The sequence below is a fragment of the Rhinolophus hipposideros genome (assembly GCF_964194185.1).
Source record: "Rhinolophus hipposideros genome assembly, chromosome: 25".
NCBI lineage: Eukaryota > Metazoa > Chordata > Mammalia > Chiroptera > Rhinolophidae > Rhinolophus > Rhinolophus hipposideros.
The window spans coordinates 20,903,345-20,919,056 of NC_138071.1; the positions used below are offsets into that span (position 1 = coordinate 20,903,345).

A 15,712-nucleotide genomic window follows, 5' to 3' on the forward strand; every position below is an offset into this window, starting at 1 on the left:
ACACAACCGGTAACAGCAGAATGCAAGAAAACCAGTCTCCAGACACGTTCCTGGCCTGTCCAGGTCCCGAATTACCTGGCACCAGGCTGTCACATTCCACCAACACTTCGCTGGCCTGGGTTTTCAGGGGTGGCACGATGATGGTTCGGGGGTTCCCCGTGCAGTGATTCTCCAGGCCCCCCTTGGTGTCAAAGGTGGTGATGGCGTGACCGGTGCGATGCTGCACGGCGTACGGGCTGGTGGTGCTGGAGGAGTCGGAGTACGGAGAGTCGTGGACTGTGACACAGCTAATGACGTTTTTCCTCTGCTTGGAGACAGTGCTGAAAACGGACAGAAGACACAACCGTGAGAAGTGAGACAGCAGCTGCTCGGAGCAGTCGTGTGGGGCAGGGGAGGGAAGCAGAGCGAGAAAGGGAGCAGGAATGTAACTTCTGCCCTCATTCTGTTACCCTAACAGGGAGGCAGGGCACATACGCGTCACCTACCTAACGGGTCGAAGGGGATACATGAAGACATGAGAAAGGGCTGGAGTTGGGCCTACACGCACTTCTGGAAACCGGGGAGTGAGATATTTCTGGGTGGGCCTGGCCTCTCCCCCGCGACAGCAGAGCTCAGAACTGCAGGGCAAGCACCTGTAGCCCAGAGCGGGGTGGCAATGCATCTGAGCAAACAGAGAGCCCAGCAAGACCCAGGCCACCTGAGCTCCTGGTTTAGGAGACCACTACTGCTGGGAAGGGAACAGCACACGCTTAGGCTTGGGGCCTGGGAGACTGAGCAAACTTAGGCAGGATGGAATGGAACATCCAAGAGGAAGCAGGACACAGAGATGGGGATGGAAGCAAAGTGAGGTTCTGAGAAGACTGATTCCCACAGTGCAGTTCAGGCACGCTGAGAAAGAGAAATCAGAGCTGGACTCGACACCCTCGGCAACCTTTTTGCTGTGAAGGTGCCGTGTGGGGTGACTGTGGCACAGGCCACCCAGGACCTCTGAAAGGTCCCTTCTGAAGGGAGGGGAGGGGAGACCCCTCGGATCAGGGAGGCGACAGAATTGCATGTGGATGGGTCTGAGGTACCACCCAGAGGTTGCCTAGGAGACAGCTGCTCTGGACCCTGGTCTGTTTCACCCTGTGTCTGAAACTTAATGTGCCCACAGGGAGGAACGAGCTCTGCATGCTCTTGGCCACAGGACATTTTTTCCCCCTGGAGATATTTATGTTTGTGTGGTTACTTTGAGAACCAATTCTGTCTGCCTCCAAGCTCCGTGAGAGGCTGATAGGATGATGGATATGAAATGTGTTACTTATTGTGAGGGTTTAAAAAATGGATTTTCATCTATTTTTGTATATTGATCATCTATTTTTAAGAAACATTGATTGCCTAAGTGAGATGGTCAGTTTCCATCTAATTTGCTAAGAGAAGGAGGCGGTATTTATAGAGGCCTAATGGGGACACGACAATCCCCGAGGTGTCTCGGCCAAGGTCACACGGCCAGTCACAGGCCAGATTCTCTCCAAGGTCGATCTTTGCCTCCTAAGGGCAGCAGAAAAGTGCGCAAACTCAGGAGCCCCAGGCAGCCGGGCAGAAGGTGAGTGGAAGGACGGCAGAGCTGCTCCCTGACGGGAGGCTGGGGGGGCTGAGCGGCGAGTCCACAGGTCAGGCCTCCTGCTCCACTGACATCGGGGCTGGATAATTCCTCTAGAGGCTGCACATTCTGTCCCCCTGGCTCAGGGCAGAAAGGCCCCTCCCTAACTGTGTCTGGATAAGAACATGGCCCTGCAGCCAGATGTCAAACGTCAGCATTTGCTGGTGATGTGGCCTTGGGAAGCTATTCAACCTGAGTGGCTCAGTCTCCTCATCAGTAAAATGTGGATAGTAATAGTAGCTATATCATAGGCTTGTTTTGAGAATTAAGTTAGAAAATACATGAAAAGTGTTTTGAATAGTGTAAGCATTCTATAAAAATTAGTTATTAGTATTATTATTGTATTTACCTTATTTAACGTGAAAATAGGTTTACAAAAAATGTAACTAGGCAAAGTAAATTACATCAAGACATGGATTTGCTGGAAAAGTTGCTACTTTATGAATAAACCAGAAGATTGATATGAAAGAAATTAAAACCCGTCAGTTAGATGTCTTGGAGGTCTATGCTAGGTGCCACAGGGAATTCCTGCACAAAGAAATACAATACATGTCTCTGCTCTGCCTGGAAGGAGATTAAAATCTCAGTGGGGGAACTGTATAAAAACATGACAAGTTAAACAGTGAAAGTTTTGAAGTAATAGTTAAAGAGAATAATGGATGTCACAAAGCCTTCTGCAATGAACTGTCAAATGATTTGAATAGATAATTGTCAAGAACGCAAAAGGTGAGAAATGAGCATATATTTATATCTCTTCACATTAACTTTGATAAAATAGACACATTTTAATTAATAAAGACCTCCACTTCCCGCCTATGACAATTATAAATGCAAAAAATCCATATGCTTGTTCCTCAGAAAGCTAAACAGAGCGTTTCCATAGGACCCAGCAGGTCCGCTCCTGGGCATATACTTTGCAAAGGAATTGAAAGCAGGGACTCAAACAGATACTTGTACGCCAGTGTTCACAGCAGCCTTACTCACAACAGCCAAAAGGTGGAAATAACCCCAGTGTCCATCAATGGCTGAATGGATAAACAGAATGTGGTGTGTCCACACAGTGGAGTATTCCTCAGCCCTAAAAGTGAGTAAGTACTGACACATGCCGCAATATGGATGAACCTTGGAAATATTATGCTAAGTGAAATAAGCCAGACAGAAAAGGGCCTAGAGGTACCTAGAATAAGCCAATTCATTGAGACAGTAAGTAGGTTAGAGGTGACCAGGGCTGGGGGAGGGAAGAACAAGGCGGTGCTGCTTAATGGGTACAGTTTGCTGGGGGGATGGAAAAGTTCTGGAAGTAGATAGTGGTGATGGGTTGCACACATTGTGAACATGCTTAATATCAATGAATTGTACACTTAAAAAGTTAAATGGCAAATTTGGTGTTATGTATGTTACCACAATGTAAAAAATTAATGTAATGTAACAAAACCACTGAATTACACACTTCACATGAGTGAATTGTTTGGCATGTGAATTATATCTCAATTTTTAAAAAGTCCACATGCTTATTCAGAAACAAAAAAGCAAATGGGATTAGCGGGTAGGTGTGGGGTGAGGAGGTGGAGGCGGGGGGCACACGAGATTTGGCCCAAGAATTAGAAAGTGGGGCACCAGGAAAAGATCCCTGAGGCTATAAAGTTGGGAGAAGGAATCCAAGAGCAGCAAGACACTGTGGAGAGCTGTGGAATTAGGAGGGCGCATGGGAGGGAAGGAGAGAGACCTGCCCCGGGGAGGCAAAGACAGTGCGACCTGCCGCTGTCTCCTACGGGGCAGGGGCCGGACAAAGGGAAACGACTGTCCTGCCCAGTCTGCCGTGTAGCAAGATGCTATTAGAGGGAACCCTGCCTTCCTCCCGCAGGGTACAAAGTGGTCCCAGGACCAGGGAAGAGGCCTGGGAGGCATGACCATGCAGCTCCCAGCTCCCGAGGGGATGCAAGGAGACGGCACTGCCCTGCCCTTCACGCTCAGCTTCGGTCACAGCCGGTGCTGGGGGACTAACACGAACCCACAGTAGCGGGTCTGGTCATCTCACAAAATGCAGACACTTCTGTTGCAGGTGTGTGGCCTGGGGGTGGTGGACCCCACACGAAGAACAGAGGCTGGCTCTCAAATGTGTCCTGGGAGCTGGTGTTCTGGTCCTGGCTCTGCTGTCCCTTTACTGGTGTGACCCTGGACATGCCTCCAGCTCCATCCGACATGCTATGAAATCCATTAGGGAGAATGGTATTAAAGAATCTGTTGTGAGGGTCCCTAAAGATTTATTATTAAGACACTTAAATTCCCTACATGTAGGCCCACACACGGCCAATTCCTGCTGACCATAGCTTCCTTAATTTCTGAGTATTTTTCAAAACAAGCAAATTAAAATCACACACACACAACATTAATTTTGGCCAAGCACTAATAAAATTCAAATTGGACATATTTTGAATTCTTCACTCAAATTTGGAAACTGTGGAGAAGCTTCAGCTCAATGTAAGAATTTTCTGACAATGGGAACTATCTGAACATACAATGGGCCACTTCACGTACCAGGGAGCTTCCTGTCACCGAACAATGGCTTTCTGGCAAGTCTTGTAACAGCTGAAAGCTTGGTCTCGATGAACTGTAGGAATTTAGGGCCATCTCCTGGTGGAAACCTAACAGGCAGTGGGTTCCACTCTTCATGGGTCCCCTCCCTTTGATTGGAGCTGGGACACCCCTACACCTAATGAGCAAAGAGGTACCACCCAGTCCAATGCTGATTTACCTACCTTTTTGGATCTGCATGTGATACGTTTGAAAAAGGTGAATTAATTTGACAGCTCTGTTTTTAATCTCTTCTGTTGTTAGAAATTTCTGTGCTCTATCTGAATACACTATGCAGGTTAGAGAACAAATGGAAAACTGCTAAACGAGTCATTTGAAAAAAGAGCACACATCTGACATTATTACTATGGATTCTTTAGGCTCAAATACATCAAATTCAACTGGGATTCATTCCACTATAGTGTCTAATTATTATCGATCGCTTATCAATCCCATTATGAATTGGTTAATGGAAGTGAGAAAGTGACAGGAGTAGAGTGAGAAATATTTGCTTAAATGGCCTTGATGGAACACCACTTCTGAATAAAGAACAAAGCTGCCAGAGTTCACGACTGCATTGCGTTGTCATGGCAATAGATGATTTTCATAATTTTAAAATGATGACTAGAAATAAGGCAATAAAAGTAAAAAAATCAGCCCCAATGAAGAAAACACTGCCACAAGCTCATACAAACCCACGACCCCTTCCCTGTGCGGCCCCATCTGGAATGCGTTTCTGATTTCTATTTGCCAGTCTCAGTCAATTCCATCCTTCAAGCCCAGGGTCAAAACTCATCTTCACCAATAAACTTCCCATAACTTACTTCACTCCTCTGATTCCATAGTCAGTGCTATTTGTGAAAAATACTACTCTCCTATTATTACGACGCTGATTACTAAATCTCGGTAACCTTTATCAGATGCACAACAACCACTGCTCGAAGGGCTTTATATGTGTTATCTCCTCTAATCCTCACGGCAAGCTTCTGCAGGAAAGAATATTACAACTCTCAGTGTAAGAACAAACTTCAGGTGTGGACAGCTTGGGTCACTTGCCTGTTCAAGGTCACATAGGGGCAGAGTCAGATTTGAACTAAGAGCTAGCATTTCTGCGTGTGTGTGTGTGACTAAGCACAATCTTAGCTTTATTTATTTTTTAAAATTGTAATTTTATTGTGATGAGAATATTTAACACGAGATCTATCTTCCTAAATATTTAAGTGTACAATACAGTACCACAAACGCTGAGAATGTAAGCTAACCGAAATTCCTGCTGGTTCCTTCGGGGGCATATTTGGTGGCAGTGGTCTTCTCTAAGCGTGGGGGTGTGAGACTAGAACTACAGGCCTTGTGCACCCCATCAGACGATGCACGATATTGTGCAGGTGAAACTACCTGGTGAATGTTTGCTACGATCCCTCCTCCCCTTTCACTCGCTCGCTCCCAGCCTGCACCCATGCTCTGGAGTCCTCCCTTCAAGTGGGAGCTGCTGACCATTCATCTGCTCTGGCAACTACCAGTCACATACTGAGGGTTAGGAATGTTACCTGTGCCTTGGCATGCCTTTAAAAATTCTAAGCAACGTCATGTGCTCCTGGAGATTTCATGACACCTGCAATGAGGTCTAAAAATGTGGGTTTACCATTCTTGGCCTCACGTTGGCTCTAAAAGGTGCTTGGGGGTGGACGGGCTGCCATCTGACCCTCCACTCACCACCTCGAGAGTATCATCGCCCCCCTGACTCTCTAGCTGGCGTGGAGGCTGAGACCCACAGGGGAGTAATCAGCATTTCAGGCAGTTATGGGGCTAGCCCTGGAAATTGAAAGATGCTAGACTTGGGTGAGTACCTAACAGGCCATGAGGTCAGGAACTCAGGAGACTGGAAATCTAGATGCTCAGGGCACAGGAGAAGCCAGCTTTGGGAGAAGGAGTGATCAGAGGCGAGGAGGGACGTTGCCACTGTTCAAACTGAACACTGACGGGCTAGAGAAGCTTCCAGTGGAGAGGAGCCGAGTGGCCCCCAGAGGGTTGCATCTCGGGGTACAGAACTGATGCTTTCCCGTGAGCTCCCCAGTACTTCTGACGAAGCTGACCACCCCTGTCCAAGGGGGGACCCTGAAGGCCCCCTTTCTGTTCTGAGAAGCCCCTCTTCCTTGCCTCCAGCGTTCTCTCTGATCGGCCGCCCCACGTGCTCTTGTCCCCAGCTCACCTCTGAGGCTCTGCCCCCCACTTTATCTCACTGGGGCAATCTTACTTCCTCTGCTGTTTGTCCACCCCTGCCCAGCCCCAAAGGGGCCTTAAAAAGTGCCCTGTCCCCTGCTATCTCCGCAAACTATTTTCCCTTTGCACCCTCATAGTGCTCTGCTAGCTTTTACGGGACTGATGCTGTTTTGTGTTATAATGATTTGTAGGTGTCTTATCTTGCTTATTGCCCTGCAATCCTCCTGAGGAGAGACTGCCCACTTTATTAATACAACACCTGCAGTTCCTAGCAAATATCTTACGCTGGTGAGGCCAATAAATATTTACTATGCTAGGGTTTATGATAATTTTGATTTCTAAGGATGAATAATCACATCCCCATTTTTCTCTTATTCCAAAATGTAATCGCAATAATGGGATCACATTACACACAGTCGTTTCTCTATAAATAAAACAGCTACTGGTTTCCATTTTACCCCACTCAGACTCCAACACATGTTCCTGTCTTCTTGGGCCCGAGAACACTTTTTAAAGGCAACAGTCATTTGATCTTTCCAGAAAACACTACATCTCATTCTCCTGTCACAACTGTGGAGAGCTGAAACCCTTGGCGATGACACTCTGGTCTCTACCTGCAGCTCCCCGCATTTGCTGTTCCGTCTCCGGTACATTTCATTATCCTGGGCAGTCCCCTACATTTGGACTCGGTGGCCCACTGTCACTGCTGGTGGCTGCTCCTCACACATGTACCTGCCCATCGGCTCCTTCCCTGCTCTCCCCTACGTCTCGAGCCATTCACATCACGGTCCTCACGTGCTGGCCAGCACTTGCGTTCTGTCTCTTCCCGGACCCTTGGGGGCTGCTGCGGGAGCAGGTTGTGCTTTGGCTGCGCCTGGTACTCTCAGAGCCGGCAGCTCGGATTGGAGAGATGGTGGCCTCGTCCTCTCTTTCCTCAGACATGCTACTCAATTCTCTCCTGAGCACATGTGTGGAGAGTCTGTACCATTCAACTCTCATACTTCAAAAATGATATTCCAACCTAGTCAACTGTCATATTTTTAAATGGCTTCTGCTTTTTTCTAGTTGTGGCAAAGGGCTGTGTGAGGCTGTTGGGCCCGCCTGATACTCAATTGTACACACGTGTCGATGGGCCTCTCCAGGCTGGAGGCCGGTCCAGGGCTGGGCAAAGCCTTTGTGTTTGTGAAGGGGCTGCCTGAACCCATAATATTCCTGGGCTGGGGGTATGAGGCACCGGGGAGGATGGAGTATTGGCTCCACCTAGGGCTGTTACTAAAAAGGAAACTGAGGCCAGTCCTGGCGTAGGTAGGTGGGGAGAGAAGCACTATGCCTGGTCTCCCAGACCCGGTGGCCCCTCTGGCCCCTGGTGCAATGCTAGGACCAGCAGTGCTCCAATTATATTCTTTACTGAGACCCACTGGAGGTTGAGCCATTAAACGGGGATAGAGGACACCCCAATGAGGCATAGGCCTACCATGAAAACTAAACAAAACATGAGTTCATGCATGATAAAGATGGGAAGAGGGACGCCCACGGAGGAGCAGCCATAGTGAAAATGTTTTAGTCACTCTATCTGAATATTTCATAATGATTTCAAGCATGGAAATTTATTATCTAATCAAAAGGACTTCTGATGCCTAATTAGTGACATTGCATCCAATCAGGAATTAGTAATTCGGGCCTAATTGCATCGGGTCCTGGGGTGTGTGCTGACTGGCAGCACTGGGACAGGGCTGGCAGGCCTCCCTTCCCTGGCCCTTGGTCCCAATGTGAGGAGACAGCAGGTTGGGGTCATGAGGCTTTGGATCTATAAAGTCCCGGGGCCCCTGGAGGTGCAGAAGGCCAGGGGACACACCCTTCAGGAGGGGGCAATTCCAGGGGCTCACCAGGCGTCCCAAGCACAAACTGCATTCTGCACAAGTCCAGCGGGAAAACATAGGAAGAGGCTCTGGTGCCAGAGATAACAGTCTCACAAATATAATAATATTTCTTCCCTCTTCCCAGGAAGCACAGAGAGTAAATGAGTTCTTACTACTTTGGAATAAACAATAATGCTCTCTGGGTGAAGAGCCAACTGGCAGTTTGAAAGATTGGGTTAATCAGACACAGGGAAATTTCTGATTAATTGGACAATTATTTTGAATTCTGTGAGAGCCAAGGTGATATTAGAGAAATAGTCTGACCAACTGGGAATAAATTCAATAGCCTGAGGCAGAGCTTCTTAAGCTTACGGGGTTTGAAACACACTGGCATCGTGTGTCTGATTTTTATGGTCTCAAATGCTCCAAATGTATAGAGCCTATAACTATTTTTTTAAGACCAAAGTGATTCAAAATTATTTTGGCTTTGAACAATTATGGAAAATCTGCCTGACGTTCCCTTGAAATCACTTTAGGACTCCAGGATGTGGCAAAACTATAATTTAGGGACAAGGAGCGAGTGACGATGGAAAGTGGCCCAGCTCCACAGATAACTATCTCTGTGTGAGCCGCCACGCACTGTGGCACTGTGCACACCTGTCCTGGCCCTCCCTGGAGCCTGAAGGTGGCAAGGCCTCACCTGGTGGGGGCGTGCTTCTGTTCCTCCTCCTCGTCTGTGTCGCTGCTGATGGTGATGACGCTGACCGTGGGGCTGGGGGTGTCGGGAATGACAATCGTCTGCCGCTGCCGCTCTCTGGTGGTGCTGGAGGCCCCGTCGCCCCAGCCGCATGTGACGGAGGAACTGCAGGCCGGGCTGCTGTGCACCAGGGCACAGCGGGGTGGTGTGTTCTCCTTGACACGCTTGGACCGCTGAGGGGAGCTGATGGCCTGAGAGGAGGACACCTCACAGGTGGAGACGTTTCTGTAACAACCAAGTCACACAGACACACAGAAGAAGGTCAGCCCAGCAGCGCCTTCTAAGGAGCCTCTGTCTAGAAACCCCAGCTTTGCCAAATCTCCATAAAGAAGTTAGAGGGTCAGGGCACTCAGGCTTCACCTGTAACCAGGTAAGTGGCTGCCTCTAGAGGGCTTTCTTTCAGGTAGTCCCTACACAGATGGGACAGCAGCCTGGCCTTCTCAGGGCTCTGGCGTGGTGCCGGGTGCCAGCTCCAAGCAGGACAAAGAGAACAGCCAGGGCTCTACGAAGGGGAAGAGTTGTGCGCAAGATGGGCTGGTCTTGTGGGGGTAGATGTGAATGCCCGGGATTTAAGTGTGACTGCCCCAAAGCAGCCTCATCTCCAGGGTCGAGGCCTGATTTCCTGAGCTCCGTCTGGTCATCCTCCCAAACGCCCTTAGGTCTTATTTGGTGGAAGAAATGGTATTGACCACATAAAGCTTTCATTTCCTTGCTAATGGCTGGTTTACCATTTAATAAATTAAAGCTCTCATTTCTTAAGAGTGTCTAGATCTCAAAGATCTAACGTTGGTGAAAGTTTAGCTTTTCCTCCCTCCTCCTCTGGGAACAGGACATGACCATAAAAGTATCTGTGCGTGTGTAATTAAAAAAAAAATTTGCCTCGATTTTGACACCTGAGTCTCATAGGAAGCTTACAAGTCTCTTTCAATTGTAATGAAAAACTGGGAAAAGTGGATGAGGAAAAGGTGTGCTTAAAAAGGGACCCTTTAATCTTGATTTTGATCAACTCAAGATTCCTCATCAAATAAGTCAACGTAATTTCCAGTAACTTTAGGGAAAAACACCTGACCTTTTTCCCTTCCCATCGACCCTTGCTGACTGGGTCGTATCTATACAGTGAGACCAAAGCCAACCTGATATGTCCTTAGAGACTCTTCCACCTTCTAGCTACAGGGATGGCAGTAAGATGAAAATAATTCCATAAACGTGAATTTATTTAATTTTCTATTTAGTTGGTGTCAGATATGTTACTTGTTCCTTTTGGGAGGCTGGTAATAAGTTTTACTGATAAGACTATATCATTGTTTACCATAAAACTATGTATTTGTTATTGTTACAATTTTGGAATTATGTTTTCACCACTCCAGCAGTTAAAATATCTCCACTGGCATTATTAAAGAAAAGTACGCTTGGCTGCACCACCTAACAGGGAGAACATTCTGGTCTTCAGGCTGTTTGCCTAAGGCCTTGGTCTTAAAGACAGGCAAATACATCATTCACTAGAATTACACTGATCTTGAAATGCACTGGCAACGAGCCTCAAAAAGCTAGCTGCATGGCGAGCAGGCAACAGGGAAGGACTTGTCAACAATGTGGAGGCTCCTACCTGGCCCAGGTGAGCCACAAGGATGCCAGCATCAGCCCTGGGTCAGACCAGTGTTCTGAGACGGCCCACTTCGCTGGGCACGACAGAGCCAGAGGACCGAGATGGTGGCCTATGCTGCTGCCCAGTCTAATAGTGACATGGGGGTGTTGTCACAGGGCTGCCAAATGAAAGCAGTTTGGAGGACTGCCACTGATCGAAGGTGAATTTCCCTGAGTTGTCAGCAGCACCCAAATAAGGACTCTTGAAGGATGATAACTTGAGGGAGTCAGCTCTTGTATTAATTTCCGAATGAGAATGAAAAAAGCCAGGCTTCATTTCCGGTGCCTGGCTACACGAGGAAGGAGAAAACCCAACCTTGCTAGGCACTGTATATACTGGACTTTTCTTAATTAACCTGGTAACTAACCTAACAAGCGATTGGCTTCCTCCACGTCAGGGGTTCTCTCCACTGGACAGAAATGCCGGGTAATTCTGCCACTGCACAGTCTTGACCTTCATTTTTTTGGTTTTATTTGGTTTGGAAATCTCTATTTTTTTTTTTTAAATTCAGGTTTATTGTGGTGCAGGAAAAGTCACCCTTTTGAAGAGTTTGCTAAGTTTTGACGAATGTGTGTGTGGGGACAAAGCCCCAAAAAGCAGTTTCCAGGCTCTCGGCCTCACGTGGAAAGGTGCTGGCTCGGGTAGTAAACGGCCATCAACTGTGATCAGATGGCCAGCAGCTGTGGCTAGTTGGCCGTCAGCTGTAACCCGTGAGCCATTGGCCACTAATATAACTGCCGTGGCGACGCTGGCAGAAGGAATGGGGGCTAGCAAGGAGATGGCGGCTGGCGCGCGCCGACTGCGGTAGGCAGATGATGTGGCTCCTGCTCCCTGTGTCTGCAGCCCAGCCGCCAGCGAGAACATAGTGGTATGAGTCCCCTACCTATGGCTCCGTGGGTGTTCTTCTGTGGGGAGCGGGAGCAGAGACGCGCCTGCCGCCCTGCACGACATGGTCCCGTGACCTCCCCACAACCCCGACACTGAGCGTCCTCACCCCTGGAAGGTCCCTAACGCTCCTGCCAACCGCGTCCTCTGCCACCCTCGTCCCCGCGACTCCCGGGCGGGTCTCTGTCCCCAGCTTCGCCTTTTCCCACCCGCCACATGCGCGGACTCACACAGCCCGTGGCCCTTGCGCGGTGCCGGTTTTCAATAGTCACTGAGATGGGCCTGGACTGAGAGGGAACCGGCACGACCGTGCTCCTGCTCTGCGTCCAGGATTAACGAAAGTTACTGCTTATACTTAAGGGGGCAGCGACAGGACCTAAATTTCTGACTTTAGATTTCAAAAAAAGCACACGACGACTATCTTTAAAGAAAAGCTATTACGGTTTCCCCAGCGCAGCGTCACGGGAGAGCCCGAGTGTGCAGGGAAGCGGCAGGGGACAGCGGCGCGCGGCCCGGCACTGGCACTGGGATCCGGCGCCACCTTAGGGAGCTGATGGCCGCGAGGACAGGAGGCTAGAGGCAGGCGACCCCTGCACACACCTCAGGACGACCGCCCCCTTCACTCAGCTGCCGTTCCCGCGACGCGGCGCACACGCGGGGGCTCCCTGACACCGCAAGGCCTCGCGGACCTGGGATCTGCAGCGGCTCCGCACGTGCAGCCAGACTCGCCACCTACCTCGCAGAGGACGGATGCTGCTTACTCTTCCGGGAGGACGTGGTGCTGGTTGGCTGCTGCCGCATCACGTGGGCCACGCCCACATTTAAAGGCTGCGCGGCCGGGAGGGTCACGTGACCAGTCAGTAGCGCAGGCTGCTGCATGATGGGATTGTAGTGGCTGCCGTGAGCATGCGTGTTCCTGAAAGGGAAGTGGGGAAAGGCTCTTTATTGGTTGTCTAAACACACGGCTTCCTTTGAAGATAAAGGCTTCCCCCACCCGAGTTAAAAGCCAAATTAACCCCCAAGGCTGGTGATGTCAGTGGCTCGTGGGGTTGCGCACGAGCCTCGCCTCGCCAGGTGAGCGCGTCGGGAGCGTTTCCCAGGTGCAGTGAGGTCGGTGCTGTTCTGCGGGGGGTGGGGGGCAGCCACGCAGCTTGCACGCAGTGAGACCGAGCACATTCCGGGTGGGGAGACGCCCAGGACGCGGGCTTCGCTTACGTTTCGGGGGGAGCAGAGAAATAAATGTTCCCGCAGCGTTTAGAGCCCCGGAAGCGGGGCTTGCACTGCGTCCTTTATTACAGAGTTTGCAGAGTGGCTTCGACAGGTCGTGCCAGTCGGTGGGGCAGGCGGGGTGTCTTAGGGATACCGTTTTGTAAAGGAGGAAGTTTACGTGGGAGAAACGCCCTGTGAAGACGGTACGGCTTCGGGGTTGGGCGGGGTTAGCGTTGGGCTGAATTCTGCGGGGCCGACGCGGTGCTCGCGCGTCGGGGCCGCTGGGCAGTTAATCTGGTCAGTTAATCGCAGGCTGCGGAAGCCACGCTCAGACCTGAAGGTTGTTGGCTGGACACGATAGTACAGAGCTGGCGTTAAATCAAAACTAACAACATCCGACGCGGTAGGCATGCGGGCAGCCACTGTCCTGGAGGTGGGCGGTTTCCAAAGTCCTTACCCTCTTTCCTGTGTGTTCGAGCATTTGTACCTCATTTAATTTCAGCAGCATTCACATGTACGATCTGGGTGGTTCAGAACTCAAAGCTTGTTTTCCCACAGACATATTAGAAACCGTGATTCATTCAGAGACTTGCCCATAAAAGCCCACTCCATTCATTTAAGAAAGCTGTAGGAGAATGTATTGGAATTTTCAAAATATTATACAATTTATCTCTGCAACTTGGGGAACAGGATGAATAGGATAAAAAGAAAGAGCAGGACACTTTTGTAGGGATTTTGATAGTCTTGGACATCTACATAGCTTCAGAAACGGATGCTATGGCTTCTTTATTTTGTTGCTGCTGTTCTGCAGACAGCACTGTCTTTCCCCTTTGATACAGGTCTAGCATTGGTCTTTCTTTTGTTTATTAGCCTGGTTATGGATGTTCTTTGGTCCACACATGAAATGGAGAAAGAACGTGTGTAGGCTTTAAGTGTTTTCTGAGGTAACCAGGGTAAGAGATGAGGAGGGATGAGGAATAAGAAAATATGTGTGAATGAGTATGTGAATGTTGCTGAAATGAAATGAGGTATAAATGCTCGAAGACACAGGAAAGAAGTACAGCATACATGTGGTCTTTTAGGAGAAAAAGGGGTGAGAACAAAAGAAAAACTGGGCAAATGTTTTCCACTTGATTGTTTTCCTAATAAGCTGGAGAGGGGACGTGGTCTTGAGCATGAACCGATGCCAGCAGGGGAAAGGAAGAAAGAGATTTGTGTGTTCCCTGTCGTGTACCAGGCACTGGATGGTACGTGTTAAATTCAGGTCAAGTGCTTTCTATTTTATCTTATTTAAGCCCCCGACAATCCTATGAGGTAGGATGATCCCCACCCTTATTATCCCCATTCTACGGAAGAAGAAACCGAAGCTCATAAAGGTCAAGTCACTCGCCCAGGCCATGCAGAGCCAGGATTGAACCCGGTTTTACCAGTGAGTGGGGCTGGACATGAGGGGCTGCCAGTGAGAGGTGAGGGGGGGTGTGGGAAAGAGCCTATATGCTCTCTTCACTGGTCAGAAAATTAAATGGAGGAATGGAGGAAGCTGCAGCTGAGGCTTGACTGGGGGCTTATAGCTCTACCCTTCTGCGTGTTACTGAGAGCTCTTCATTCATAATCGGCTTTTAGGGCAGAAAAGGAACTGCGGGGGAGGCCCCTAGTTGGCATGGAGCCTGTCAGAGGGTGAGGGGTATGACCTGCCCTAATGTTTGCACGGAATGAGAGCCCAAACTGCCTCTCATGGGGAATGGGAAGCTGGGGACAACTTGGGGGGGTTGCCGTTTGGCTCTGCACTGGTGGTGGTGCTGGGATGGGGTGGGCGGAGGTACAAGGCAAAGTGGAAAGGGGCTGTAAAACAACAGAGCAAAGGACGGGTAAGAAAGTCAGCCAAGGGGATAGATGGGTTCTGGAAACAGATGCAGGGGGTAGGACGTGCTGGTGGCTGTCAGCTGGATGCTTCTGGGGACTGTGGAAAGTGGACTTCAGTCTGTAAGTTATGACCACGTATTAACTGAAGAGCCACACTCAGCAAACGAATCAGAGTCTGCCATTCGAAACGAACCCCATCTGTCAAGCCTTTTCCTGGGAGAGCTGAGAAGCCCCCAGTGTGCCCGCATCTCAAACACCTTGAGAACACTTTCTAGAATTGCTGAGGAGCCTCGGGGACTCTCTCCTGCATTCTTACACTGGTGACAAATCGTTGTTTTTTGGGAGTGGAATTTAATTCTGAGCAATAATCAAAAATCATCTAGAGCCAAGTTCAGTGAATTACAGTGGTGATTTAATGATGTAGCTGAATTTTGGGGTGAAAGTGACAACTGACCATAAAGTAATGAAGCTGATTTTCTTCTGGTACATTCATTTAAAAATTACCTCTCCTCACACTGAAGTCATATTCTACACAATATTCTTTTTAATTTAAAAAGCTTTCTACAAATCGGGGAATTCGGGTACAGGCCAGCCTGGCAGCTCTGTAGGTCAGCGGCAGACCTCCCTCCCAGCCTAGACATGCCTGCTCTCCTGCTTACCTCCAGTCGGCCAACTGCTGGGTGCCTGCCATGGTCTCGGGAATCACAGTTGCGTGCTGCACTGATGTGTGGGTGGCCACTCCAGTCAGCTGCTGCCACGCCGGGGGAAGTAGGATCTGCTGGGTCCCGCTTGGCCAGGCCTGCTGTAGAACAGAGGACGTTTGCAATCACCATGTTTGTTGATCACGTGATCAATTTGCATGAGTCAAGTACTTAGTCTGTGCTAGTCTTTATGATGGGTGTGAAAGACCTGCTCTTTGGCCTCAAAACCGAAGTTAAGGGGAGCTACAATGAACATATGTGAACTACACAGAAGACAATGTGTACATGGGCAAAGAGTTGTATGGAAGGGATTCATTAACATAATTCTGACATCACCAAATATCTGGTACTTGCCTG

General features: G+C 49.3%; 1 protein-coding gene across 2 annotated transcripts in view; it reads right to left on the bottom strand.

Annotated features, from left to right (window-relative positions):
* Nucleotides 1-15,712, bottom strand: part of HIPK2 (homeodomain interacting protein kinase 2) — a 162,829-nt gene that overhangs the window by 6,658 nt on the left and 140,459 nt on the right. For both annotated transcript variants that reach the window (XM_081038404.1, XM_081038403.1), the window contains exons 10-13: nucleotides 15,314-15,456; nucleotides 12,319-12,498; nucleotides 8,996-9,277; nucleotides 76-320 (exon numbers count right to left, since the gene is read on the bottom strand). In XM_081038404.1, the coding sequence (XP_080894530.1) occupies nucleotides 76-320; nucleotides 8,996-9,277; nucleotides 12,319-12,498; nucleotides 15,314-15,456 (850 nt within the window). The remainder of the gene's footprint in view (nucleotides 1-75; nucleotides 321-8,995; nucleotides 9,278-12,318; nucleotides 12,499-15,313; nucleotides 15,457-15,712) is intronic.